Source organism: Anarhichas minor, unplaced genomic scaffold (assembly GCF_050575085.1).
Source record: "Anarhichas minor isolate MPS153535 unplaced genomic scaffold, ASM5057508v1 ptg000041l, whole genome shotgun sequence".
In the NCBI taxonomy this organism is placed as follows: domain Eukaryota; kingdom Metazoa; phylum Chordata; class Actinopteri; order Perciformes; family Anarhichadidae; genus Anarhichas; species Anarhichas minor.
In genome coordinates this window covers 2,547,631-2,574,628 of record NW_027466487.1, presented here as the reverse complement: position 1 = coordinate 2,574,628, position 26,998 = coordinate 2,547,631, and the positions used below count along the sequence as shown (strand labels likewise).

Genomic DNA, 26,998 nt, shown 5'->3' with positions numbered 1-26,998 from the left:
CAGCTTGACAAGTCAGCAGCTCAGTTAAAGGTGCAATGTGTAAGAGAAATGGGGGCAGCATTTCACCTCCACTGGGTCCATACAATGGTATGGACCCAGTGGGACAATGGTCTGGTTCATAGCTTTCAGAGTTTTGAACAGTCACAAAAGACTCCACAAAAAGAAAGCATCAGAGATTTTATTTTGAGCTCATGGAGCATCGTTTTGGACACTTTTGGTCCCAAAGCCCAGGGTCCAGTTAGACAATGGCGCAATGGATAGAGTGAAAAATGGTTTGCTACTGCTGCTCATAGTTGCACAACCATTCACATGCTCATAGCAAAAAGCAGAAATTACTGTTCTGAGACGGAAAGAAAAGTTGAGTAAGGATTTAAAGATCATTTGAACAATTCTTCTTTGGTTCTTAAAAAAACATACATTGTTTAAAAAGGACCTCAGAGATGCAACAACAATAAATTAAACTAAATGAGTACAACAAGTAAGGCATCAGGCAGGTGCAGAATAAATATCAGATGTGTATACACTTAATCAATGGCATATCAAGGCTAGTTTATCTCAGAGGTAGAGAATGTCCATGACAAGACGACAGCTAAAGTGACCAGTTGCTTCATACATTTTAAGCGAGTGTAGACCAGTTACAGATTTGTCATTCTTTATACCAAGTAGTTTTCCTTTTCTCAGTTTAAGTGGTACAGTGTACCATATCAGGTGAAAATATGGGCAACATTTGCCAAACGAATCAACATTCTCATAATATGTTTGCATAAACATGTTTACACAACTTACATAAGCACTTGCTATTAAGGCAATAACTTTGATGAACTGCAGCAAAGAAGTACAGTACTGAATGCGGAAGGTATATAGACTGTGGATACAGACATCACTAGAACCCAGCCTGGATCACAATAAAGGCTGTGCAGGTCGAAATATGCGCACTCTGCAGTTCAGGGGTCACCAAAGCATAGGACAATCTAATTGGGTGAAGCCAGGGTCCTTCCTCAGCTCCCAGTACGTGTTGTTGCTCACCCAGGTATCATCCTTTGACTTCCTGTGGAGGCAAAAGAAAAGCAAGGCAGTGATGAATACCGTGGAAGATAGTTACGCGTGTTGAAATTCTGACACAGGCTGCTGTTACAGGGACAAGCTGCATGTAACACTATTACTGTAAGTACACTCACATTCCCACATATGCCTTTCTCAGTGTTAAAATAATACATCTTGATATTTAGGTTACCTGAAGAACTTAGGTTGCGGTGTTGCGTTGTTCTCCTCCAGGACTCTCCTTCTCTCTCTCTGCAGCTGTTCAATCCGCTGCTTCTGCTCCTCTGCAGCCTCCAAGTTCCCCTCCTCCAGCAGTCTGCCAGCGAGACACGTTCATTATGCATAGATGGTAAAACATTCATCTGCAATATTCAAATTTAATAATTATGTTCTTTGGTTTTACATTATTTCAGTTAGGTAACCTAATTATGGATAAACCAGAAAATACATAACTCAGAATATTGATGGACTAGAAGTGTTTTTTTTTAACTTTGATGGCAAAGTGCTTCTTCTGTGAAGTATACGCATGGTGGTGCGCTTGTGCATACTTCAGACTTTCAAACCTTAATGTTAGCTAAAATTAGATGAATCTGAAAAGCCTCTGCAGTTACTTGCTATTTTTGGATGTATTTTTGATCATAGGGTTGGGTGAGCATTTCTTTTGAGATCCACGTCAGATGATGAAAGGTGCTCAGATACTCACTGACATTGAGCTGTCTCTTTTTATATTGATGCCAGACGATACACTGATTCTGACAGAAATCTGTTTTAACCATGTCTTTGAAATCGTCTTCCTGTTTACCGACATTTAAGAAATCAGGTTATTGAACGGCAACAATAACCACTACCCAAGTGCATGAAAAGACAGTTGTTTATTTGCTTGTACCTTTGGTCCACACGTAGTCTGGTGTCTGTGAGCGGTAGCAGCAGTTTCAGGGATGGGTCCAGCTCGTTCAGTTCAATAGCAAACTTGGTGAAACCGTAGTACTGGTCAAGGTCTACTGGCATTGCATCTACATTGCACATAAATAACATCCACTGCGTCAGATGCTGTCATAAGAAGATATGCAATGCAAAAAGGCGTTCAGTGCATTTCTATGAAAGAAACTTGTCATACTTGCTCTCCAGATGCATGTGGCTGAGGGTGGGTCTCCACAGAAAACTGCTTCCTGCCACTTTCCAAAGAGTCTGTGGACGACCTTTCCTTTATTATCTGTGATGGCTCCCTCCACCTCATTCACACTTGAATTCCAGTATTTGGCCTGGGAAAAGAATTGGCAGGTGGAGAAGAACATAGTATTATGCTCTTAGTAGGCATGACTAGACAATGCAGGGATCACCATCATGTCCTCTTGCAGTCAGCAAGTGTTCCTGTTGTGTGAATCAATCACAAGCCCCAGTGTGTGCTGGGCTGGTGTGTTTATCGGGAGATGAAGATGCATAATGAGTTCTGACATGTCCGGACTTTCTACCCTGCACAGCTTCAGGAGGTCTTTCAAATGGGCACAGGCTAAAGCAATTAACCTTTTGCTCTCAGTAAAGGCTTCCATACATCAAACACTGAAAACATCGAGGGGTTCTTGGTGGCATGCAGGTGAAAAGCACCATCTGTGTAGAAGGTTTATGGACTAATGAAGGGACTACCGCATGTATATAGAAAAATGCCTTTTTTACTGCTTGCAGTTTATCAAGATCAAAACACCTGGGGTTCACAGAGGGATGTCTACAAACAAGTATATGGCAAATTAGAGAAAGAGGAAAGAAAACGCAACATTATGATAGACCTGGAATACATTATAGACTATAACTATATTTTGTCTCGTCTTGCAACACCTTGCAGGGAAGCATAATTCAGCCTTGAGTATCACATTTACAAAATAAATAATTTGAAGTCTTGAGTAGCTAAAGTGCATAAAAATAAATAAGAATTTCTATCTTTTGTATGAAGCATACAGCTACTAAATGTAACCTTTTTAATGCTTGCCTCACCTTAACAAAAGTGATCTTGCACTGACAAATATCACTGCTGGAGTTTCTGATGGAGATCTCCCCATAGTGCTCAATCCAGCGCTGTCCACTGAGAATGTTGTGGATGCAGGACGTCACTTTGTTCCACTCGTAGTGGTCCCCAAAGCTAGAAAAAGGGGGATTAAAACCACATTCCTTTTAACTTGACAGATGTAGACATTGCTTCTTAATTGACATGGTCGCTGTGTACAAGTCTGTGTGTCTGTCCAGTCCTCGAGCAAATGATAGACGCAGAAAAGACTCACCCTGGCAGAGTTACATGAGTGGTACCAACAGGAACAATCTCCATTGACTTCCCCCAGAACTTGTTCTTACACCTCACATCTACAAAACCGATAAGAAAACCAAACAATTGTTCACAATAACGTTCATCTTGGATGACAAGCAACTGCTGCAATCTTTACAGACACTGACAATGATTCAGATTCATTTCTGTATTCCACTACCTTGCCAGAAGATGAAGTTTTTAGACTCTGCGTGGCAAGCTGAGATCGGTGGGTGATGGCTGACCTGGCAATGTAAAGGGGAACAAAAAGCATGCTTTCAGTGCATTGTTATTATCATTATACTGTGATTGTCGATAGCACAGAAATTGGGATTCATGAATACCTGCTCTGCAACAAATCGCAAGCCTTTATCTGGCCTGTCACATTCGTATGTCTCCCCCAGGAGGGGGTTGAAAGGCTTTCCCCCAGTTCTGTAGTAGCTGGATGCATAGCCTGATACAACGAAAGTAGCTACGTATACCTGGACAAAGAGAAACCAAAACAGTTAGTAGTGCTTTATTTATCTTTTCTATTACGGAATAATGAGTCTCCTCAACTGAGGTGGAGCAAAAAGCAAAATGTACCTTAAAAGGATAAAAAAAAAGAACAGATCATTGAACTAGCTGAGATAGATCATCATTTCAAAGTCCCTTATTATTAGTCCATTCAGTTTTACTGTAATGAGCAGAGTAAATGTCTGGATAGTCCTCCATTAGTTGCACTCAGCCAAGAGAGCACTGATAATTACTTCCACATCATAATGGGAGGCCAACGTTTAGAGCTGACACCAACTTCATATGCTATTAATTTCACATGTATATACTGTATATGGCATTTTTGTCCTTAATGACTTGGCGACTTCAAAGGCTGCATCTTCTCTGCACCTTCCACACAAAACAATATTCAACCAACGAACTCCATCACTCCAAAGTAAGTCAATGCAAATGTGAGCAAAAGTGAAACACTGAAAGAGGCAGAATCTTCCTGCTGGTCTCTTGCACACGATGTCCCTGATCTAGAGGATTAACTGCCAGCAAAAAGAAAATGGGTGTCTTGGTGCTTATAATTGTGCTTGACAGTCACTTAAAGGAAAGAAAATCGCCAAATTTTATGTGGATGGCCAAGCCAGTGAGCTGCTATGAGCAAACACCAAGCCTTTGCTCAAATTGCCGTCCGATGTCAACAGAAACTGAATCATAATGTTGCCATTAATGTCAGTTTGGGCAGTTTTTGTTGAATGGTGATGCCACACTTTGAGAAAGCCCAAAAGTGTGTTGCTATGAATTCAAGTTTTACTCAGCACTTGGACAGAGGTGTGCAGACAACCAAGACCAGTAGGGCCGAGAGGGCTGATGACCATTGAATGATTGTTTTTGTTGCCAAATACTATTGTAAGCTACTTGTTGCCTCTTGGAGAAATACTGAGTGAATGCAAGTTGGGCTTTTACTGTGACTGGTAAAAACAGAAGGAGTGAAGCTGTTACGTGCTGCCGTTGAGCCTCCATGTTTTTACTTTATGGAAACCTCTAAAATACCAGTTTCTCAACATCACATGCACAAGCAGAATGAAAAAAATTGTCTCTTTCTGGTCCAGGATTTGATACGTTTTTCATCAATTCTAGCAGCGAAAAAAAAAGAACACTTGGATTCTTTAAAAACAGGTTTCTTTTAAAAAAAATCTTAAAACTTAAGCTTCACCAAGGGCAACTGCTTCTGTCATAGGGGGCCATTTATGTGCTAAAAGTGAACATCTGATCCAAACTAAATAGACTCAAACAGCAAACAGTGAATTTGCAATCTCACCATACGTTCAAAAGGGTCCTGTGTGTTAGCAGCCCTGTCTAGCAGCTCGCTGTACTCCAGCTCCTCACACAGTCTCTGCAGGGTGTTGAGCGGCTCATTAAGTTGTACAGGCATCGCCACTTTGGACAGGTCTTTGCCGATGTTGTTCCTGAGGATGTTCCACAGGCTGATGGTGCTGTTGTTGGGGCTAGGCGAGGGCAGGCAGGATCTATGCTGATAAAGGACAGAGTCTGGGAACAGATGGTGTAAGAGGTCAAGACACCGGCAGCTCTTGGTGTGGTCAATGCAACCAGCAAATATGGAAATTAAGTAATTGTACAGAATGACATCTGAACCCATAAAATTGCACTGAGGCCTGTATTGTATTAACATTTGTATTAGATCTAGTCCACAGTATACCTGAGTTTGGTCTCTCATTTTCTGTCTCGTTGCTGAAGTTGTCCATGGAAATGTTGTCACTGACGTCACTAATGTATGAGTCATCGTCTGATGCCTAAAAAAAAAAAAAGATCAAAACCTTAGCTGATAGAAACATTTTAATACCACCTGCAGAAAGGGACTGGGCAGGTCTCTTTTAACATCCTGTCACATCAGCAGAAAATCTACCGCGTTAGAGATGAATGGTCCCTTGGGACCTAGTGACTAATTTATACCTCAACTTGCTTTATTTTTAGATTAAAGTAATTCACTTCCATTTTCACATTACTTTCGCTCCAGCTGTGCTCTGATCTGGCATGCTGCTTGAACACTGGAGGAAAAGGAGACTGAAGTGAGGGCTTACTGGTTTCATGACACACGTCATGAAAACTTTACTTTAGCGATGGTTTCTCTTTGCAATAGAGCAGCACTGAATTGTCCCAATGTGCTTACAGGTTTAAAACATTTTGCAGACAGAATGGATGAAATGAAGTTTGATAATAAATCAAGAACCTCTGGTGGAAATTTCATTTTCTCCATTTTTGTCATCCAACAATAGTTGCAGCAAACGAGACAAATTACATTACATGACAATATTAAATCCATTATGCAGCCATAAATGTCAGTTTATGCCACTGGCGGATTTCTTAACTGCTAACGGTAACAGTTTAGCTCTCACACTCACCTCATTTTCAGAAGAACTAGCAGATAGTAAAACTTCCTGTGCATCGAAGAACTCAGACAAAGACTCTGTGATTGAAGCTCTGCTCTCATTGGATACTTGGTGTACGAGGGGATGGGATTCATCGACAGAGTCCTGTTTCTAGGGGACACAGTGTTCACAGCTATAATTAAGAACAAGAAAAGGGCAGCATCATCACAGCCAGAAGGGGCAGCGATCACAGGGTAATTTAGAATAAAATACCATCACACAATGTGTGGATAGTGAGAGTATCAGAACACACAAATCATGCAATATATTGAAAGATAGTCACATGTAAATATATTGAAAGACAGTCACATATAAAACATTATTTCACAGTCCAATTCAGTCCAAGGGTACACTATATTTATTGATTGTATTATGAAATGCTATTTAGTTTCCTAGAAGCTTATATTAAAATAAAATATAGAAAAAAATAAAATATAGAAAATTGAATTGAAACATTATGCAACAATGCGCATAGAGTCTCTTTCTTTGTACACAGCAACATGTGCCATCGTTTGAGTGTTAAACAGACATAAATTGGCCAAATAATTCATTCTACAAATCGGAACACTTCAGAATAAAAAAAATTGTATAAAGAAGGGATCAATTTCACAATATATTAAGAATATATTGTATCAATTAAACCTATTTCTAGAGACTGTATTACAATATATTACTGTATTAATTATAGAGAGCCAGCCAGAAGTGCAAGTGTGCAACAAGTGTTCATACCCACTCTACTGTCTGACAAGGTGTTGACATAAAACAAGATGCGCATTCAAAATGAACTCATAGCATTTAATAATTCTTCTGAAATAAAGTTAAAACATGTAACCAATTACGAAAAAGAAGCCCGTTCCACAAAACCACACATGGAAGTGAGCACGCCCCTGCATCCTTTGTTATTGCTGAAGCTGATTAATTAGCCTGGAGATAATCTCAGAGGAGGCATATTAGTTTTGCACTGTGTGTTCATACAAATATCTAGGGACATGATTAAGTAGATCAGCTCACACTCTCTGGTCTGCAAATCAGATTAAGAGTGCAAAGAGCTTCCTTTAGGAGACAATAATGTGACAGGTAGCCATGTGATAGAGAGACACAACCACAGGACTGAGAGGAAGCACTTTCTTTTACCCAAATAATGGAAATTCCAATTATTTGAGGCGGTTGTGTTCCCTTAAAGTTTGTGGTGAAGAAAATGATGTTCACTTTTTTTATAGTCACTGTCATCATAAAAGAAAGTGAGTCGAGTGAGGGGGTGCGCAGGAGGGCAACATTTGTTGAATCTGGATGAGAAGGAAGGGACAGCTCATTCATTCTGTGGCAAAGTCAAGACTGCGTGGGATGAAAATAAAGACAGAGATAATAATAATCATCATCGTGGTGGGGGGGGGGGGGGGGAAAGGGAGTAGAGTCACTGCATTCCCGCACCCACCTGCACAGGGGCAGTGAGATTTACAAGTGTGGGCTCTACAATGTGGGACTCGGCATGAATCTTGCACAGTCGCTCTCTCAGCTCAGAGTTCTGGGCTAAAGCCTGGGAAAATAACCAGTGGAAACATTGTTTATAGCACACACACACACACACACACACAACAAATAATGCCTTGGACACTGAATACTGATGAAATCCTGACTTACGCTGTTCATCGCCACGTGTTTTTACAAAAGCAGGCTTTAAAACATGCCATTTACCTCAGAGTCATGTATGTGTTATCACTAAACTAGGATACTCACCTACGACTGACTATGTGAGGTGGAGTAGGTGGAAGCTAACACCCAGCACGGTATTTAAAGTCAAAGAAATGTGTTGGCGCAGGGAGCACAGAAGTTCTAATGTGGCTAAAGAAGTCAGCATGACGATGACTGTGTAACCGTAAAAACAGAAAATAGAAAAGGCCTCTGGGTAGGAGGCAGCAGCCACAGGAAATATGACTGTTGAACATGGTCATGCTTAGGTGGGCAGACATCACACCAGCAGCTAGTAATCCCTCTAAGAGGCTCGACAATGTGTCATGCCTGACAATTGGTGTGGGAGGACACGGCTTCTGAGAGGAGTGTAACAGTCTAAAAGAAAGTGGAATACTTAACTTATTTCTAATGACTGATACCATTTCTGTGTCTGTGTGTGTTATTTCACGTACCGTTGACAGTGAGTTCTTCAAACCGACAACCTGCGGTGAGGTAGGGGGAATTGTTTCGTGGTCAACACATTGTTTTAATCTCTCTCTCTCAGATGTTAGGGAACTCAGGGCTGTCTTCATGGTCGCATGCACTGCAGCAACAAGAGAAAAATAGGGGAGCTTTAACTGGAGACCAATTTGCATTCATTTCAGAGCAATGCAGATCCAATCACAATACATCCAGTAACAAGTCTATCCCACCAGGCTTCTAATAAAATGGGAAATTTTGATTATCTCCGATCGCCCATTAAGCTGCAATCTTTGCTGGAAGACATTCATTTTACCAGGCACTTCACAACAGGTGCTTGGGAAGCCACATTAGTGACTAGTGCTGGCAATATTAAAGCATCGCTGTATTAGATTCAGCCCATCACAAATCCTTAGCTTCATACTCCTGAATGTGCATAGATGTGGTAAACAGCTGAATCGACAGCTGTTCCCTGTGGCAAAAGTTAAAACCATTTTACAGAAAAAGTGGGAATTGTGATGCCATTATGAATATATATTTCAATGACGGAAAATGAAAATGACGGAAAATTAAAAGCTCATAATATTTGACTCACAGTTAGCGGCAACGCGGCAGAAGTCCTCCTGCAGCTTGGCCACATCAAAAGTGGAATCCAGGGATTCAGTGTCGGCCTTGTCATTGGCGAGTGCAGCGGTGGAGAGGTTGGGGTTAGAGGCATGGAGGCGCATAGAGCCGGAGGAGATGCAGCTCGGTACCTAGAACAGGAGGGGTAGAACTTGGAGAGACTCGTACAAAAAAAAGGATGAAATATGATCACACTTTATTGTCGTGATGTCTACCTGCAGAGTTGTTTTGACATCTTTGTTGTAGTTTTTAGTGCGCCATTTCCTAGGTAGTCTCTTTTCCTTCTTGGGGCTGTCAAATGTAGATGCCTAGAGAACAAAAGGATAAGATATTTATCGTCGAGGCAAAGAGGAATATTGTCTTTTAAGAGGCTTTTTAAAAAATATGAAATGGTTTCATTGCCTGCAGTAAGGTTTCATTTTGTTCTATATTTAGTAGCGAATGACTTGGGGGCATCAAAAAATATTGGTGGAGAGAAATGATAAGATGAAACAAGACAAGATACTTTACACAAGATTCTTAGTCATCTAGTATTTTGGATGTGATGAGTATAATTTACTAGACAGTTTCTCAGACTTAATCTGAAATTGCAATTATGATGAGCAACCCTGCTCTGCATATTAAAGTGAAATGAATCAGGAACAATGTGCTGACCTGCAGTGCCTGGATAGATGGAGCAGAATAGGTTCGGTGCAGGACCTCCATACTCTGAAGCAGGTGGCTGAGCTCCAGCAGGTAGACCTCACAGACTGACAAGTCTGTTGAGTGTAGGACAAAGATCCACACCAAGATAAGATGGTCAAGAAGTGGGGAGAGAGTTGTCACGAATTCCCCTTCATATTAGTTTGTTTTCATCCTGTCTGCTTATTTTACTAACTCTCCTGTCATTTCAGATCCTACCATTCACACCCGATCATCTCTCATTCCCCTCACCTGGTCCTCCACACCCATCTCACCTGCAGCCCATTCCCTCATTAGCCCTCACTATTTAGGTCCCCTCACTTGCACTTATTCCCTGCCAGATTGTCTTGTGTGTGTTTTGCCAAGTTCTCCAGTGTACCTTTATATTGTTCATGATCTGCCTGTTCCGACCCTGTCTGCCTGTTTTCGACCTTGGATTTTTGCCTGCCCCTTATTGGATTTGTTCGCCTGTTTTGACTGACCTCTAGTAAAAGAACTGAACTTATATCTTGTCTCCGAGTTGTGCTTTTGGGTTCTAGTATCTGTAATCCTTACAAGAGTAGACAAAAGAGAAAATTGATCAGAAAAAAAGGAGCAGTGCAGAAACACTTGCATGTAGTGGTGCGGCCAATAAGGACAGACCCACCAACCGCTCCCTGTACGGACTGTACAAATACCCTAACCTACTAACCGTGAAGTCAGTGAAAACAAGACTTTGTTGTACGTAGGGACAAAGGACAGGTGACCAAGCAACAACACAAGTCACTCACTTTACAAAGTTCACTTAAGAGTTCAGAAGAGGAAGTGGCTTAAACAGATAAATGTATCTGATTAATACATTTTAATGAGTGGTAAACAACTGAATAAGTGGCAATCCTAACCCCTGTGTGTGGATTGTTTTGTGTACATTTTCCAAGATTTCTACATTAGAAAATCATAACTTTTTACTTAATAACTGAAGAAAATGTCGACAGGACAGATCATCAGAATACAATTGAACTAAAACCGAGACAAACTGTTTAATCAACAGCGTCCTAACAACAACATAATGCCAGTCCTATTTTACTTGCAAATAAGACAGCAGGCAGACCGATTTATTGGTATTAAATGAAGCATTTGACAAATAACAAAAACTTGACTCACCAAGCTTCGATCACCTGCCTCTCTTACTCTCAATGGCAACTGAACTGTAACTAGGACGCTCTGAATGGAGCACAAACCTTCATGCACACTGAATAAGTGGATGGAAATCCCAGATCTAACCTAAATATTACCAATAGTTCTTAGCTCTCAGCCAAATCAGATATTTAGAGTTTATCGACATCTTGCTAAGAAACCAACAGAGAACAGGGGAGTCACATATTAAGAAGTACATCAGAATACTAGTGAGTGTTGAGAAACTCCACCAATCACGAGGGACAGCTCTACTGTCTCACCTTTGGAGCACTTGTCCATGTCGTCAGATGACTGGAGCCAGGCAGCTACTTTGGCCTGGCTGTTGCAGCTTAAAGGGAAGTCTCCTGCAGAATGCACTGTAGACTGCCTTCGTATAGACATGCACTGCACGAGCAAACAGACCCAAAGGTCAGTCCAATAACAATTTGCTTAATTCATACAATTCTTCAATAGGAGGACTTCGACTTCACTAAATATTGTAGATGAAATAATGACATTTATGAGCAAATTCTATCTTAAATAGACTCGTTTCAATTTCCAGTGTGCTGGGTAGTGCACGCACAGGTATACCTTTCTGATAGAGGCACTCTCCGCCATGCTAGCGGAGTTGGGGGAGGGGTAGTGGGGATAGTAGAAGGACTTCTCGGTAGGGTACATAGCAATCTCATTTTGCCGATAGAGCCGATGGTGACGCAGCTTGGAAACCCATTCATCAAACAGCTCCTGTGACTTAAGCTGCAGAGTAGATACCATAATCAGAAATCAACACAAGGGCAAGTAAAGTGAAGGAAGCGTGAAGGTGGAAAAACACACACGGGTACTATAATTCTCCCTCAGTCACATAAGGTCATTTTAAAGCCTTTTCAATGTTAGCACCTGTTCCAGGAGTCAAAAAGGAATAATCTGATGTTCAACATCACTTCCAGTAAATATGTATTCATTTACATTAATTAGCCTTGCGGTTTACCTTCAGGTGATAGATGTTTTCCTCAGCATCAAAATCGATGCACTTGGCTTTCTTCTTAATGGCCATGACAGAGAGACCAACGTCAATGCAGCCATGCAGTTTCCTTTTCTCAATCTGCAAGGCAAAGTCAGCACACACAAATTATGAACGTTTTGGACTCGAGTTAAAACAAATGCAACGGGATGCAGTTATCCTTATCATCCTTTAATTGGCTCTGGCAGCACTGGCCGAGCAGAGCCTCTGCATGGCTGATATAATTAGGTGAAATTGGCGGGTAAAATGCTCCTTGTGATTCACATCAATGATATCGTAAGGGAATGAGGGCCTTTTGTGTCTACGGGCACAGATATATATACAGTATATATATATAAAGATATTTTTGCAAAGACAGCAAGCAGTACAACAAGATACAAAGTGTCCTTTGTAATCTTCTGTAACTGACAACCACATAGTATGCAGCCAGAAGGCTGTTGTACTCACATCAGCACTGCACTTGCCATACTTCAAGATGCCCTTGTCCAGAAAGAAGTATCTCTGCAGGGAAAGAGGAGGACAATGAATGAATGAGATGCAGCCGGGATGCAACACCCCTGACAGCAAATCTTAAGTCACTGTTATGACTCTGTGATCATGACAGAGTATGCCTCTTGTTAATGCATGATATTAATGTCTCTGCTGTGAGAGGTTTGTCATCCCAGGCTCTTGTCTTGCATCTCGTCTGCCTTTATTCATCTTCTCCTCACTCTGTTGCAATCTTTCTCATCCCCTCTATTTGTAAATGTGATTCTTGGTGCTCTGTTGAATGCACAACGACCTGAAAAGCTCCAACTGTGAGTTAATACTAAATGTATACAGCTCTATTAACCAACAGGCTATCAGCTAATGCCGCCAGGTAGTATCATCCCAGTGAAAGCTTTTAGACAGTCACTGACCCTGGTCACATGTGACTCCTCTGTGGGTGGAATCATCAACTGCATAAGCTCATTCAATTAGTTTAAAACACAAATGAGTCACGTCAGCACATTTTTAGAAAAACGAATCAGGAAAGCGTAAAGGGTACGACTGGGAAATGGAAATGATGTTCAGTTGTTGAATACGTGTAGAAATACGTCATAAAGTCTATCACTCTGAGAGAAGATTAAGTGTGAGTCAATGTGTGTCATTTAAGAACCTCACAGTTGATTGTTTATACCTTATGCCAGCCTTTCATGGGCCACTTTCTCTTCTTCAGCATGAAGCCCTCCTGTTTCTGGGGCTCCGGGACACTGCTGAAGCCTCCTCGCAGGCCCTCCACTATTTCCCAGCTGTCCTGTGGGCACAGATGGTTTCTGAGAGCTCTGACATGATAGATAGATGTTAGCAGCTTGTGCACACAAGGTGAGGTTACCTAAAACTAATGAATCATCCACATAACAGAGTCAAGGTCTCAAAAGCATGGAGCACTTTGTGGCTGTTTACATTTTCAGTCTCTCCTTCGATGTAGTGTCAGTTAGTCAGTGGGAGGCCGTGTGAGATGAGAGTTTCATCGCTGAGGGAAAATTCGGCCCTATGAAATTTGGTGACCAGTGCGGAGCTTCACACACTACTTTCACCTCATGGTCCTATTTAGAAAATTAGCTTACCTGTCTAATCTCAACTCTTCACAATAATCATTTCCTGGCTGAGATTAGAACGCTTTATCCAAATCTCCCTGCAAATAAAGAGATTAAGGTGATATTTCATCACAGACTAATCCAGACAGCTCTGTTATGTACTTCAGCGATGATAATTCCAGGAAGGCAGCATAAACAGAATGCACAGAGGGTTTTGTAACATCTTTGTGGACACACAGAGACTATTGCATTATTCGTGGTCTATATCGCTTTTAGTTTATATTGTCTAAGCGTTAATGTTTTGGCTCTTAAAGTCGGAAACATAACCCCTATACTATACCCCTGTATAATACATTGGGTTATAGGGCTGGGCTATAGGGCAATTCTGACATAGTGGCTACACTTGGTATTGCAGTATGACGTGACGCACACAGGCTTAAAAATACTTCTCCCGTTTACAATCATAATGAAAAAGAGCAGCAGCCAACCAGCTCATCTAAAGAAAGTCTCTCTCATGCATGCTCTAAACTAAAGGCTTTTTCAGTGCCCCCGGTGACCAACTTTCAAAGAACAAATGTGGCACCATCATGAAACAAGGGAGGGTCAAATGAAATACACTATTGAGTTGCACTGAGGGAAATCGAGGATGCAGTGTTTTTGGAGCTTGACCCATATTAGGGGGAAAAAAATCAGAGCATCCTCTGCTGCTTCAATCTTGACCTTTTGTTTTTGTCATTTTTGTCTTTATTGACAATTTGACAGTGTAGAAACAGACAGAAAAGAGGTTGAGACCGAGTCTTTTTTTTAATATACAACAAAGGTCCCCTGCTGGAATCTAGCCAGGAACATTGGGGTCATTGGTTAGCATCTTAACCATGAGGTCAACAGGATGAACCCATGAATATTTAAAAGAAATTGTGAGTCTCCCAATTTTTCAGGAAGTGAAATGCCTAATTTCTTGAGTCATTTATGGAGCACAAATGCAAAACAGTCCCTAGTTCCAGCTATCGAATTCATGTTGAAAAAGCAGTACTTTAGGATGATATCTTATCTTAAGGTATTCAAGAGGGACAAAAACTCAAGCACAAATGATGGTCACATCACAGCTACCCAGAGGGACTGTGGGTTCTTGGCAGCGGTTTGAGGTGACTGTGTTTGTTATCTCAGTGTGTCTCTGAATGTTCCAGTGTATAACAGCTCGGGCTAGACAAACTCTATCAGTCAGAGAGGCTGACTGCTGTAGGTGAGGCCGTCTAAAATAAACCCTCATTTCTGTAAGGGGTTGGGGGGACGTAGAGGGCGTGGCTTGTGGGTTGTTCACTTTCCCTGAGCGCTCATCACATGTCCCACCGAAACACTCACAGTGAGTCATTGTCACACAATGCTGCCTGGGCATTTCCCCTCAAGGTCGAGAGATACTTCCAGAGACAACTGACAAGAAGACATGTCTTGATACAAGGGTAGCTCTCAGCATAAGAAAATTGTAAATCATGAATCCAAAGTTGTACATCCTGCTGCATATAAAGACATAGCTCGACATATTGGGAAATTTGCTCTCTTGTCGAGATTTGGAAGAGAATATCGATACCACTCTCATGTTTGCATTGTAAATATGAACATACGGGCCGAATATAGTTAGCTTGGAGAACAGCTGCTTGCCCGGCTCTGTTAATCTATCACATCTAAAGCTCACTATTTAACATGTTATATCTTGTTTGCTTAAACAAAACAAAACACATTGTAGAAAGGACAAGTTGTGGTTGTGTTCCAGGAAGTTACTGTACCCAGCATAGTCCGGCGTACAACCCCCTGTAAAACGTGATGTTCTAAAACCTAAAATAAACTATGTATAATGGATTCATTATTGAGCTGTGGGGGAGCTGGTTTTAGAGTTGTTTCCCTGTCGCCAGTCTTCAGTAGACAAAGCTATCCTATCATTTCCTGGCTCCAGCTTCATATTTACCATACAGTGATGAGAGGGCTATAGATCTTTGCACCTAACTTTTTGCCAGAAAGTGAATACATAGGCATATTCCCCAAAATGTTGAAACAGGATTTTGTGATCTTATCTTTTGTTTAAAATCCCCAAATCATTAGCTTAATTATTCAAAGCAATTACAACTTGCAAATACAACTTGGATTCGTTTTTATGGGTGATCTGAAACTTAGATTGAAGCACATCTCCAGCTCATGAGGTTTGAAACAGCCATTTTGAGAAAATGTTTATTTATTTATTTGTTTGTTTGTTTGTCCAGAGGTACTTTGCGAATTAAAACACTTTTTCAGTCCCTGTATTTTTTGTTATTCTAAAGTGATAGACCACTCGTCTCTGTGTGTCCTGAGGGAAGGACTGGAGTGAACCTTTATTACTTTCATTTCCAAACAGAAGAGCTGTTGCTGGTAATGAAAAACGTACGAGTCTGCTGCCTGCAGATAAACACAAGGCAAAGGCAACTGTTTGTTCTTGGTGCTAATATCTTCACTAATTTGTGTGTGAGAGGGAACTTTACCTTTGAGGGCATTGTTGCAAATTGGAATTTTTCTAATTCAGAGGACTCAAAATGTGTCCACATTTGGAGGAAATGTATTTATAAAGAGTCCTGTGAGAACGTCTAAGAAAACCGCAGGGCCTATTAGCAAAAGTCATTCTCCCGTGACACAGAGATCCCTGAGGACAGGCAGTATCTTTTTTTGCAATACTGTACAGTCAGAAAAAAAGAATGTGGAAAAGTTAATTGTTCAAACTTCTCAAGTCCTACAGTGTCAACACATGTTGTGCCTTACCTGTCGGCTGTCAAGTTTGGATGAGGTGCTGCTGTTGCTGCGTGACACGGAGGATATCTTCTGCGACATGGCTGAACTGCGCTCCTCTGAACCCATCTCTGCAGACCGGCCAGTGCAGGCTAAGGCTGGAGTACCAGGAACATTCCTCCTCTGAGAGCAGATGGGGCCAAGAGGAGAGAGGATGGAAAGAAAGATGGCTTTAAGAGGCGAGCCATTTAAAAGCCTTTTAGTGCTGTCTCACTGAAAAATGCATTAGGTTATTTAGAGCGATTCGTTTTTCAAACGTCACGTTGTTGCAGACTATGGGGTGTAATGAGAAAAGCTACTCAGAAGAGTTTTGAATGAAATTGACCGACAAGACTGGAGAATATAAATTGGTGTGCGAAAAGAAGAGGCCGCAGGTTTGAATAATTCATATCTTACCCTTACAGAGAGTTATGGATTGTTAGTATTTAAGAATCATATGAATCTAAACTACCCACTAGAAGTATGTGCGTACAGCAGTGTTGGAAGATGTAATCAGACCCAAATAAAAGCAGTACTGCAATACTGAAATACTATTACTGCAATTCATGCAGAATGCCTCCAGATGTTAAATTAAGGAAAACTACAGAATCACTATCAGCTAAATGTACTTGACTGTTCGTTAGAAACAAACAGGTACTTGAAGATGTCACCCAATGCTCTGGGAAACTGTAATATTTTCTCACATTTACTACAAGACGAAACAATTATTTGATTAATTGAAAACGATAGACAATAGTTTCAGCTGCATTATTACATTAATTTGCAAGCAACTGCATTGGCACACTATTCAGATCATCTAAGATGATCTAAAAGCTTAATCTGCAAAATGCCTACAGCCGTCTGATAAATGTAGTGGAGTACAAACTATAGCATTTCCAGTGTAGTGGAGTTGAAGTATAAAGTAGCTTAATATTGAAAATACTCAATAGAGAACAAGCTCCTCTAAGTTGAACTAAAGAACAATATCAGCTCTTTCTTAGATTGCATCACATGGTTCAGTATTTCAGTAACTGATCTCAATCACAGGACAGTGACGTCACATGTAAATATGCAGTGAGATGTAATATCATCACTTCAACAGAGTGTGAAAATAAATAGGCCTCTTTAGTAAATGGCAACCCTCAGTCATATGCCACACTTCACACAGACTAATTAACATTATGTTCATGGTCCACCATGTCAGCACATATACAGCCACATTCTGCAAATGCACTGTGAGTGGTTTGTCACAGGAAAGCTGATAAACAAGCAGGCGTGAGGTGTAAATCATGTTGGCCCATGAGGGAACAAGCAGCAGGTCATTAGTTTAGCTGTACTGTGGATGCACAGAGGTACTGAGTTTGTGGACCATTAGGTTTGAGATCACCGCTTCATCAAAAGACCATCTGTGAGATCTGTGAGAGGCAACGCCATGATTATATTTTGCCCTGAGTTTCTAAGTATTTGCATAGTTGTGGTTAGGGCTAAATAGATCTTCAAGTACTCAGTAGGCAATATTCTGAACTAAAACATTACGATATTATGAAGGACATATTCCCTCCTATTAAGGAGTATCATGATCTGACAAATGTATGCAACATTCTACATAAAACAATCAAACTACTGTTCAGTGTAGGGCTGCAACCAGTGATTCATTTCATGAAAGATTAATCTATTTTCATTAAATCTATGAAATGATAAAAACATAGTGAACAGTGCCCATCATAAGTTTCCAGAGCCCAGTGGGGACATCTGCAAATTGCTTGTTTTGTCAAAACAACAGTGTAACAGCAAATATTTGGCATTTTCTATTACATTTTCTACTGTAATGCATTATCGGGCATCTAAATAAACAAATTAAATGACATTTTAATTCGTTTTTGTTTACAGTTTTCCTGGAATTACAAAATCCAACAGAATTTTCTTTGTGTTGATGACACAATGTGATCATATTATCGTGATTCCTCACATTGTCACAATTCCACTGAAGTCAAAAGACATACAAAACAATAAAATAAATTAGCATCCAGTCCTATGTTATATTCTAATAAAAATACATATTCTTACACCAAATGTACTTGAAATGTGCCTCAAAGTGGACCTTGTGTTTAGATTTGATTTTGTTGTCACACTTTTCTTTCTCACACTGAAAACTATGAGATGATCAGACACTCCATGTGTTGACAACCACTTTAAAGCAGCAGCAAGGTTAATCACATTTACCTGCCCTAGCAAGCTTTGTGCTGCATAATGGCCACAGTCTCTCGTGTTGGACGGACAAAACCGTAGTCATGTGAAACCTCCGTCCTTCCACTGCTCTGTCTGTGGACCACAGGCCGCGGTTTACACTGACAGAGCTCAACACCCCAAATGCAGCCAGAACAATGGATCAAAGTCACAGGACACACAAAAGGACCCGGCCGCAGGACAGCACATCTTGTGTATTTTGTCAGCTCAACAAAACCAGAACAGCTAAGCTACAGACAAACATGATTTATGAGATAATGTAATCCATCCACTCCATCCACTCCATCTACTCCATCCACTCCATCTACTCCATCCACTCCATCCACTCCATCCACTCCATCTCCTATGATTTATTCATCAACTTTCCACTGATCAAACCTGCTATGCGCAGGTCTGTAACACCTTCACCATTAAAGGCATCCTTTCATCTGATATAACAACGCCACTTCTCAGGCTTTAATCGAGGCTACGGCAGTATTAGATGTCACCGCTCCAGTAATTACCCTTTCTCCATGAAGAGCACACACTCTCTGATGGCAATGAAGAAATGCAGTAAGTGATTGCAATAAAACTATATTAGATTACAGCTGCAGGGGTTAGGGTTACTGTTAGTATGGATTTTTTTTTTACTTCACTTAACCGTTGTTGCTGTCATTTACAGACTGAGAAACACAAGGAAACAGATATGAGAATATGAGATAAAAACAGCGTCTAACATAAAGACATTGTAAGTCCCACATGCAGTGGTTGTGGCTCATGCTAATGAGCAGAACAGTCATACCTCAGAGCACAGCTTGATGAAAAGGGGGACGCTGACAGGCAGCGAGTGCTGAGTGTGTCAAAGAAACAGAGGGGATCACATGAACACTGACAGCTACAGAGGACAAAAGATAAACACCAGCCACGGATTAAAGCTCTACTGTCGTCAAGATGGCCTCCCTTTCATGTATGAATGCATGAACACAAAAAGACACAATACATATGTGCGGTATCAAATGCAAAGCCTGGTGATAATACAATATAAAAGCATTACAAATATGCAACACAAAAAGTGCTGACTGCTGTATTTGAATAATAATGCTGTATTTTGTAATAAAAAGTTTTTAGTGGACAGTACGGTGATATCTGCAGATGCCCATTTTTGTCACAGTACGACTATAATATAAAGAGATGATCAACGCCCATTTTCTGGGCTTGATAATATTACAGAAAATAAAGACAAATTAGAGGCTGTGGCATCATTATACATCTCCTCAGACTCCCGCATTTAACTATAAAGCTGTAATTTCTCTGAGTGACAAGCTAACTGAAGTTCAGTCTATTTGTAGTATAATATATAAGCACTCATTTAAATCATAATATTATATATATAAATATAAATGTAATATGTAATAGTATACAGCCTCAGAGCGTGGCTGTGAATGAATTTTGTTTTAATATGTTTTGGGGGTGTTTTATCTTGTATTAGATAGTAAGCATTAGAGCAGACAGGAAATGAGGGGAGAGAAATTAGGGATTATGGAATTTGGGCTGCAACCAACGATTATCATTTTTGATAAATATTTGGCATTTTTGCTTGAATTACTTAAACTACTATCAAAATAGCCAATTAACTTTTAAGCTGTACATGCAGCAAAGGTCTCCGGGTGGACTCACCCGTCACTTAACCTTACAGGATGCTCGCAGGCATTTTATACATGGCTTACAGGCATTGTCTTATCACAATAAATCAAGTTATTCCAATATATATTGAGTAAAACTCATCTTCCAGAAATCAACAACTATGAATGTCTGCAGGTGCTTGACAAAACAAGTCACAAGATGCTGATATTTTATACCTTTCGAAACTCTTATGCCTAGTTATGTAACTTTAAGGCATTCCAGACAACTGTCAACAAATCTTTGGTCAGCTATAGATTTCAGTTGAAGTTTTAGATGGCTTGATGCCCTTTTAAGCTTCACTAACTAGATTGACGGAAGCTGAAAGCCCTCTATTACATTCTGCAGTTCATGTTGCATATGTTCGGCTGTCCTTCCACTGTCTCCAGAGTCTAACAAAGGGCTGACAAGCCCAGCAGGCTTTCAGGCATCATTAGGATGTGACTCACCAGAATAAACGTCTGGCTGAATGGTGCAGCTTTCTTAATATATAGAGTCATGTTTGCAATAATGACAGGAAACACTGATGCACCAAAAGTGACTCAAAGAAGTTGGGTTGAAAAATACTTTAAAACACACAGTGAAAGTAGTAAAACTAATTTTAGGAAGACACAACACTGCTGGAGTTCAGTAATGTCAAGTCAGAGAAAGTGTGCTTTAAGAGGTATGGTTATAAAGATGGAAGATTCACTTTTACCCGGCAGAGAAGAGAACCTTTAAATACATAAAGGTTGACATCATCTTTTAAAATAACAATTCATATGCAAAAGTCAGCAGTGAGAGTTGAATTATATTTCAATTCCAAGCCATAAAAAGCAGTTTCTCCACATGTTTATGAGGCCTTTGTTTATAAAATAACCAATGTTTATGTATAAAGCAAACAAAAGCTGCAGAAAGACTTTAAATAAAAAGAAAATGCTTTTATTATATTAGATTAAAAGATTGGCTTTTCAGCTTGAACTGAATATAATTTGATTTCATTTGATGTGTGACGGCTGGTTTGATAAAACAGAAGAAACTCAATATTGATTTAAAATTGCTCCATACGGCAAAAAAAACACCATAAGCTTCGTTCTGGTCCTTTCAGCTCTGAAACAATCAGTATAAACTTAACCAAACAAATGGCCTCTGCATTCAACAAACACCCAACATGGTGTTGTGGTAACCACCTTATCTGTACAGTCCACCAGCCATTCTCTGACACATCACTTCTCTCAATACAAAGCTCTTTAGTGGCAAAGCAAACTCTGGCGAGGAGAGTAGCCTACCTCTCCTCTAACGCGGCCATCCTTCCATCTGGATAACCCCAAATCAGAACCGAAACACTTGCCTAATTTTATTTTATTTTCTCTGCAGGATAAAGTCATCAGAAGCTGGTTTGTCATGAGCACAGTTGTCATGTGCTGTTTGCTTTGGAAACAGCACATGACATTAAGAACATTTTCTGATTGTTGCTTCCCGCCAAAGGACACACATTGGGCTCTCATTTGCTGTGTCTAAAACGTACCACTTTAATACCAGTAATGTTATTACATCTGCGCATTACCCTGCTGGGATGATGCCACTTAGCCTCTGTGATTTCATTATGTGAAATGCAGAACAACTCTTTCTTGGGTGGGGAAGAGAAACCCTGATATAAAAGGAGAAAAGGAAATGGCGGTGTCAGAAATCAGCAGGAAACAATATTCTCTGGCCATTGGCACGCAATGAAATACTTTGTGATGTGATTTAATACTGAAATATACCTGCATTTTATTATTCCATATTTCTATGCTATGACCGCAGCAACAAGCTGATGTAATGTCTCGGAGGGGGGAAATCCTATAAAAATGCTGAATATTTACTGTAAGATTTAAAGTGAGAGTTAGACACTTTGGGAAATGCCCCTATTTGGTTTCTTCAGAGAATAAAAGGAGAAGCTTGATAGTGGTATCAATCTTCACATCTAACGCGACGCGAATGACACGCTTAACGCGGCACGAATAATTCACGGCGTGTTTGGTGTGCGTTGAAAGGTGAAAAGGTTGCCAAGGCCAGAAGGAGCCACTCCAAACACCAATCTCACGCTGCTGAGCTTAAAGTGTGCACGTCTTGCTATCTGCAATCTTACATTTTTAGCAAGAGGAAAAGGAGTTTGATGCCTTCTCTACTCATCATGTTCACCCCCAAGAAAGAGTTATGCCTAATGTCTAAGTCTAATGCAGAGTTATGGTTGAGATAATGAGAGAGAGGCAGATAGAGTTCCTCCACGATAACTTCCTGCAGCATAAAACCTTTTTTCATTAATTTCTACTAAACTCTGACATACGACAAGCTTTGTCACACACTCTCACAAACGCATCCTGTTAATCAACCACATCCTCAACGTGCTTCCCCCCCCCCTCTCAATTACAATTTCTTTCTGTTGACTGCTCCGAGTTTGACAGAGGTCCTCTCCTTTATTATAGTCACAGTGTTTGGGAGCCTGACAGACTCATAACTCAACACCACCTCATTAGGACGCAGAGTATAGTCACAGTTTAGCTCAACACTCACTGACAAAAGAGTGGGGAAAAAACATAAATGAGTAAAATTCTCCTCTCGCTTGCTGGCTCTCGTCACATGCAGCAACTTGCGTGACAGCACAATCCAGCTGTTGTTTTCCCAAATTAAAGATTACACTGCTTACCATTCAACCACTGCTCTGGTTAGGATGCAAAAGCAGCATCTGCACCTCTATTCTGATATATCCCAGAATAGAGGATGATGACATTGAGGTGGTCATTGTTATTGTTTGCATGCGGATCCAGTCTCATAACAATGGAGAAAAAATAGGCCTAAAAAGAAGGTATTACAAACACTGGAAAGAACATCTGCACTGCCCAAGAAATCTCAAAGTCACACTATGACTCCCTGTCTGTTATAGTATCATAGAAGATACGACAGCACCAGAAACTGACTCAAACTGTGGCGAACAAGTTTCTGTTTTTGTGGTTTGACTGCAGTTGTATTTTTGGGGACGATATTTGCAGCATGTGCTTTCGTAAGTATGGTGTGATCACATGTCACCCACAGATCTTTGAAGTCTGGTCTGTGTAGAGTTTTATTGACATCATTTACTGTAAAGTAAGAAAAGCGTATCATCCCACAGGGACAATTTCACTCTATGATCCTGACAACAAACGATAACATTTATTTCTGATTTTAATGACTGAATCATCAATAAAAAATAAAATAAAATTGTCCTCTTAATGTTTTAGAATGTGTGTTTCTTTTTAATAATGCAGACGTAATGAAATCATGAAAGCTGTCACTATACCAACAAGACTTAACAGTCTTCAGCCATGCTAGCAGCTCTGTGAGGCTGTACTGAGGCACAGCGGTGCTTTGAGCTAAATGCTGCTTTTAATGAGCATGCTAACATGCTCACAGTGACACTACTAATATGCTGTTGTGTGGCAGGTTATATTTACCAGGTTCACCATCTTAGTTTAGCCTGTTAGCATGCTAACATTTACTAATTAGCACTAAACACAAAGTACAGGCGAGGTTGATTTCATGGCAATCCACCCAAAAGCTATTGAGATATCTGGATCAAAGGCGGTGGACCAACTGACAGACAGACAGACAGACATTGCCATCCTGATCAGCCAAGCCTCTAGCACAGCTGAAAACGCGAGAAGACCCCCAAAGAAGCAGACCTGAGGACCATATTACATACTGCATGAAATGTGCACAGTCTCTGGAAACTCTGACTCTAATGCGAGTTCTGTTTTTTAATCTGTTTGGCTGAAACTGTTGGTCTCTCTCAATGAAATATGACACTGCTAGCCGACTGTTGTGAAAACAAACAGTAGTGAAATTTAGCTGATCCTGTGCAGACTGAAACAAAATAGTTGTTGGCAGCATTTGAATTGAGGGACCACTGGTCAAAATCTGACAATGCCGACAAGGTGCTATCGGGAACAAACAGAATTTTGAAAAGGGATATATCATATCGTTTTTCATCAAAATCCTTACAATAGTGGATCAGACAGACATCACAGTCTCTTTAGGCATTAGACTCACTGAAAAGCATTTGTCCAAATGTAAAAATGAGTTGTCAATATTGTTTTCAGACTCAGTGCCGCCATCCTGTACGATGGTGAACATTTTTTAATATTTCAGCCCTGCAAACCAGGAGAATGACCAAGGCTGTATGGACGGCTTTGGGCGTGTGCTATTTTTTTTAAAGTTAGTGCTGCCCCTCATTAAAATTTCATGCTAATATCTGGCAGCCTTTTACAGAGTTCTGAAAGCAGCCTTCCAGCTTCCTTCAGCCACTCTGATGCCTGAAGGAGGCTGAAGACGACCTGCCATTAAAAAACATATAATGAGATAGTCAAAGTCACTTTGACTGGAAAACAATCAGACAGAATGACGTAATATCAAGACAGTCTGATCTTATTTATTTAATACAAGTGAAACATTATTGTTATTTCATATATTTCGTCCTTGCTACTGTCATCGTCTTCTTTGTTACTTTATTGAAAAGAAAAAGCAGGCATTAGTTTCTCTGTTGGCTAAAAGCACATCTACCTGTTAACACGTGAAACCACATGAATTATTTATGGAGGCCTACTGCCCACGCAATAAGAGGCAACACCTGCCACATGCATGAGATGCTATTTATCCACTTCCTGCATCATTCACTTGCTGTTTAGCGGAGCAATTTTACACTGGTTACCGTATAACTGGAAATATTGTGTTTAGGTGATTGCATAGTTTGGTTGTGCACATTTATTCAAAGATTGAGCTCGACACCGGGGTAACAGCTGAAATGACCGTGGAGGTGACCTCATGCAATGCCATGCCCCATTGCTATTTTAGATAAATGTCTTGCACAAACAAAGAGTTTTTTATTTCTTTCCTGCTGCTGCATTCCACAAATTCTATTAATTCCTCTCCCTCACAGTCTCCCTGTGTCTGACTGCAATGCCTGATTTGGGTGTGTTTGGAATGAAAAACCCTCTGGGGGCTGCAAGAATAACAGGTTGGCCAACAAACAAGCCTCAGAGCTGGGTGAACAGATGGACAGTGTAAAAAGAAAAGTTGTCCACATGCTGAATTTGAACACCCCCCCAAGTGTTTACTAAAGGAGCATCTCAAAAAGCAAAGTTTTCAGTCTCTGCGAATTTTTTGCACGGTTTGTGATTTTGTCCTTCACCTGTAAACCAATCTGAGGCAAGATGTGCTCACTATCCTCCTTCTTTACTCCGTGTCATGTCAGACATTTTTACAGAAACTCTCAATGCCCCCTATTGAGCCTCACACTTAGACACACATAGCCAAAGCAGCCGCTGAAAAGCCTCCTCTGTTTCATTGTTGACACAACACCCAAAAGAGCTGAGATAACCTTGCGTAAGTCCATAAATTACAACTCGTCCGCAAGTGAGCCACAGTAACTAACAAAGCTTTGACTCATTTGAGTGGAATTTTTTGGCACAAACACCTATATTCAGCACGTCAATCACTGTTATTATGGTGGATTTACACAGAATTGTAATTATCTGTGAGTGTGCTTATAACTGCATACATATTCTCTTATGTCTGCCATCTGCAGAGTAACAAAGGTTATTGGAAATCCTCCATATTCCTGTTTTTGCTCAAAACACTGTAATAAGTATGAGATGCTGAGCTCAAAGCTCCGATTACATCTGAAAATGGATCCTATCTGCCCTCACTATCACACACACCCACATCCACTCAGCAGAGCGATACAGCCACTCATACATGCAGGCACGTTATTCATACTTTTGGCTTGGGATTGAGTTTTACTGATAGCTTGCTCTGTGTTGATTCATATGGAAACAGTAAATTATCCACAACTTGTCTTCACTTGTCTCGAAAAAGAGGAAGGAAGCTCAGAGTTACCATGGAGACTAAAATTATATTTTAGTGTTTATTGTATGAATCACAGGTTATGGTCATAACAGGAATATTGCAAAAGATCGACTGCTTGGAAAATCAAACGGGAGAGTTAAACCCAGTGTTTAAAGTATAGGCACATGTAGTTTACATTTGGCTTATTTCACTTTGAAGCTTTACAAGTGAGCACTCGGAAATCTTACTGCGGTTGTAATGTTCAGTTGTACTACATGCTGCCTCAAAGAGCAAGAAAACAGGAACTGCAATGCACTTTTAAAAGCACTTGAATTATTTAACTGACATGATTAAGAAGAGGACAGGACAAAAAACGCACTCACCTTGACAAAGTTACAGATGTGAATTCCAGTTGATGAAGACAGATATGTTGGTAACAGTCGGTTTGTAACCCAAATGAGATAACCAATGAAGAGGTACTCAAATTACAGCCTCAGACAGACAGCCTGCTCTCTCCAGTCGGACATGCACACACATGCACCGTCCAGCCCCGCTCTGAGGAGCATCAATTTCTCCACCGCTGTATGGAGTCGGGCACCACCCTGCGTGACTGACTGAAGCCAAATCCAATTAAAATGCAGGACAGAGCTCTGCGTCAGCTTAAAGGGGCGGGGTCTGTGTCATTGACAGCATCTTTTTCCGTGACGTATTGAGGAAGACCCCAAAAGCAAGGGCACGCAAACCCATCACTTTGCAAGTGAGTCTTGGTCTTTTAGTCATTGTTTTAATTGCAGATGTATTTCCATATTACATTCCTGTGTCGACTTGTAGATAAGAAGTTGAATTACTTTTTTTTTCTGTTTTTACTAACTGAATGAGATATTAAACATGATGAGTCAACAAAAAGATATGATAACTGTCATCAAAAAAACAAAATGAAGTCAGAATGATAAATAACTTGGGGCCGAAAATGCTAATATACCGCCATCTGCTGGACCTATTG

The 26,998-nt window shown here is 40.5% G+C and overlaps 1 protein-coding gene across 2 annotated transcripts; it reads right to left on the bottom strand.

Annotated features, from left to right (window-relative positions):
* Positions 1–162: 162 nt before the first annotated feature.
* Positions 163–26,565, bottom strand: osbpl3b (oxysterol binding protein-like 3b). Of its 2 annotated transcripts, none has more exons than XM_076109279.1 (22): positions 26,379–26,565; positions 16,243–16,392; positions 13,059–13,175; positions 12,347–12,400; positions 11,867–11,980; positions 11,470–11,634; positions 11,160–11,283; positions 9,697–9,800; positions 9,258–9,350; positions 9,014–9,173; positions 8,412–8,542; positions 6,241–6,378; positions 5,538–5,631; positions 5,139–5,368; positions 3,679–3,816; positions 3,516–3,579; positions 3,315–3,393; positions 3,031–3,175; positions 2,159–2,303; positions 1,928–2,054; positions 1,235–1,357; positions 163–1,048 (listed from the first exon to the last, which is right to left on the bottom strand). In XM_076109279.1, the coding sequence occupies exons 2-22, from the start codon at positions 16,336–16,338 to the stop codon at positions 952–954; spliced, it is 2,538 nt and encodes an 845-aa protein (XP_075965394.1). In that variant the 5' UTR covers positions 16,339–16,392; positions 26,379–26,565; the 3' UTR covers positions 163–951. The 2 variants fall into 2 exon arrangements, with proteins under 2 accessions (XP_075965394.1, XP_075965395.1); XM_076109280.1 differs by lacking the exon at positions 26,379–26,565 and adding an exon at positions 7,703–7,804.
* Between the last annotated feature and the right edge of the window lie 433 nt (positions 26,566–26,998).

Excerpts from the sequence above, each read along its gene's own strand:
- osbpl3b (XM_076109280.1), bottom strand. The coding sequence starts at position 16,338 with ATGGGTTCAGAGGAGCGCAGTTCAGCCATGTCGCAGAAGATATCCTCC. Across the intron at positions 9,174-9,257 it reads ATGTCAAAACAACTCTGCAG|GTACCGAGCTGCATCTCCTC; the intron begins GTAGACATCACG and ends CTCCTGTTCTAG. Across the intron at positions 2,304-3,030 it reads GCAAGATCACTTTTGTTAAG|GCCAAATACTGGAATTCAAG; the intron begins GTGAGGCAAGCA and ends TTCTTTTCCCAG.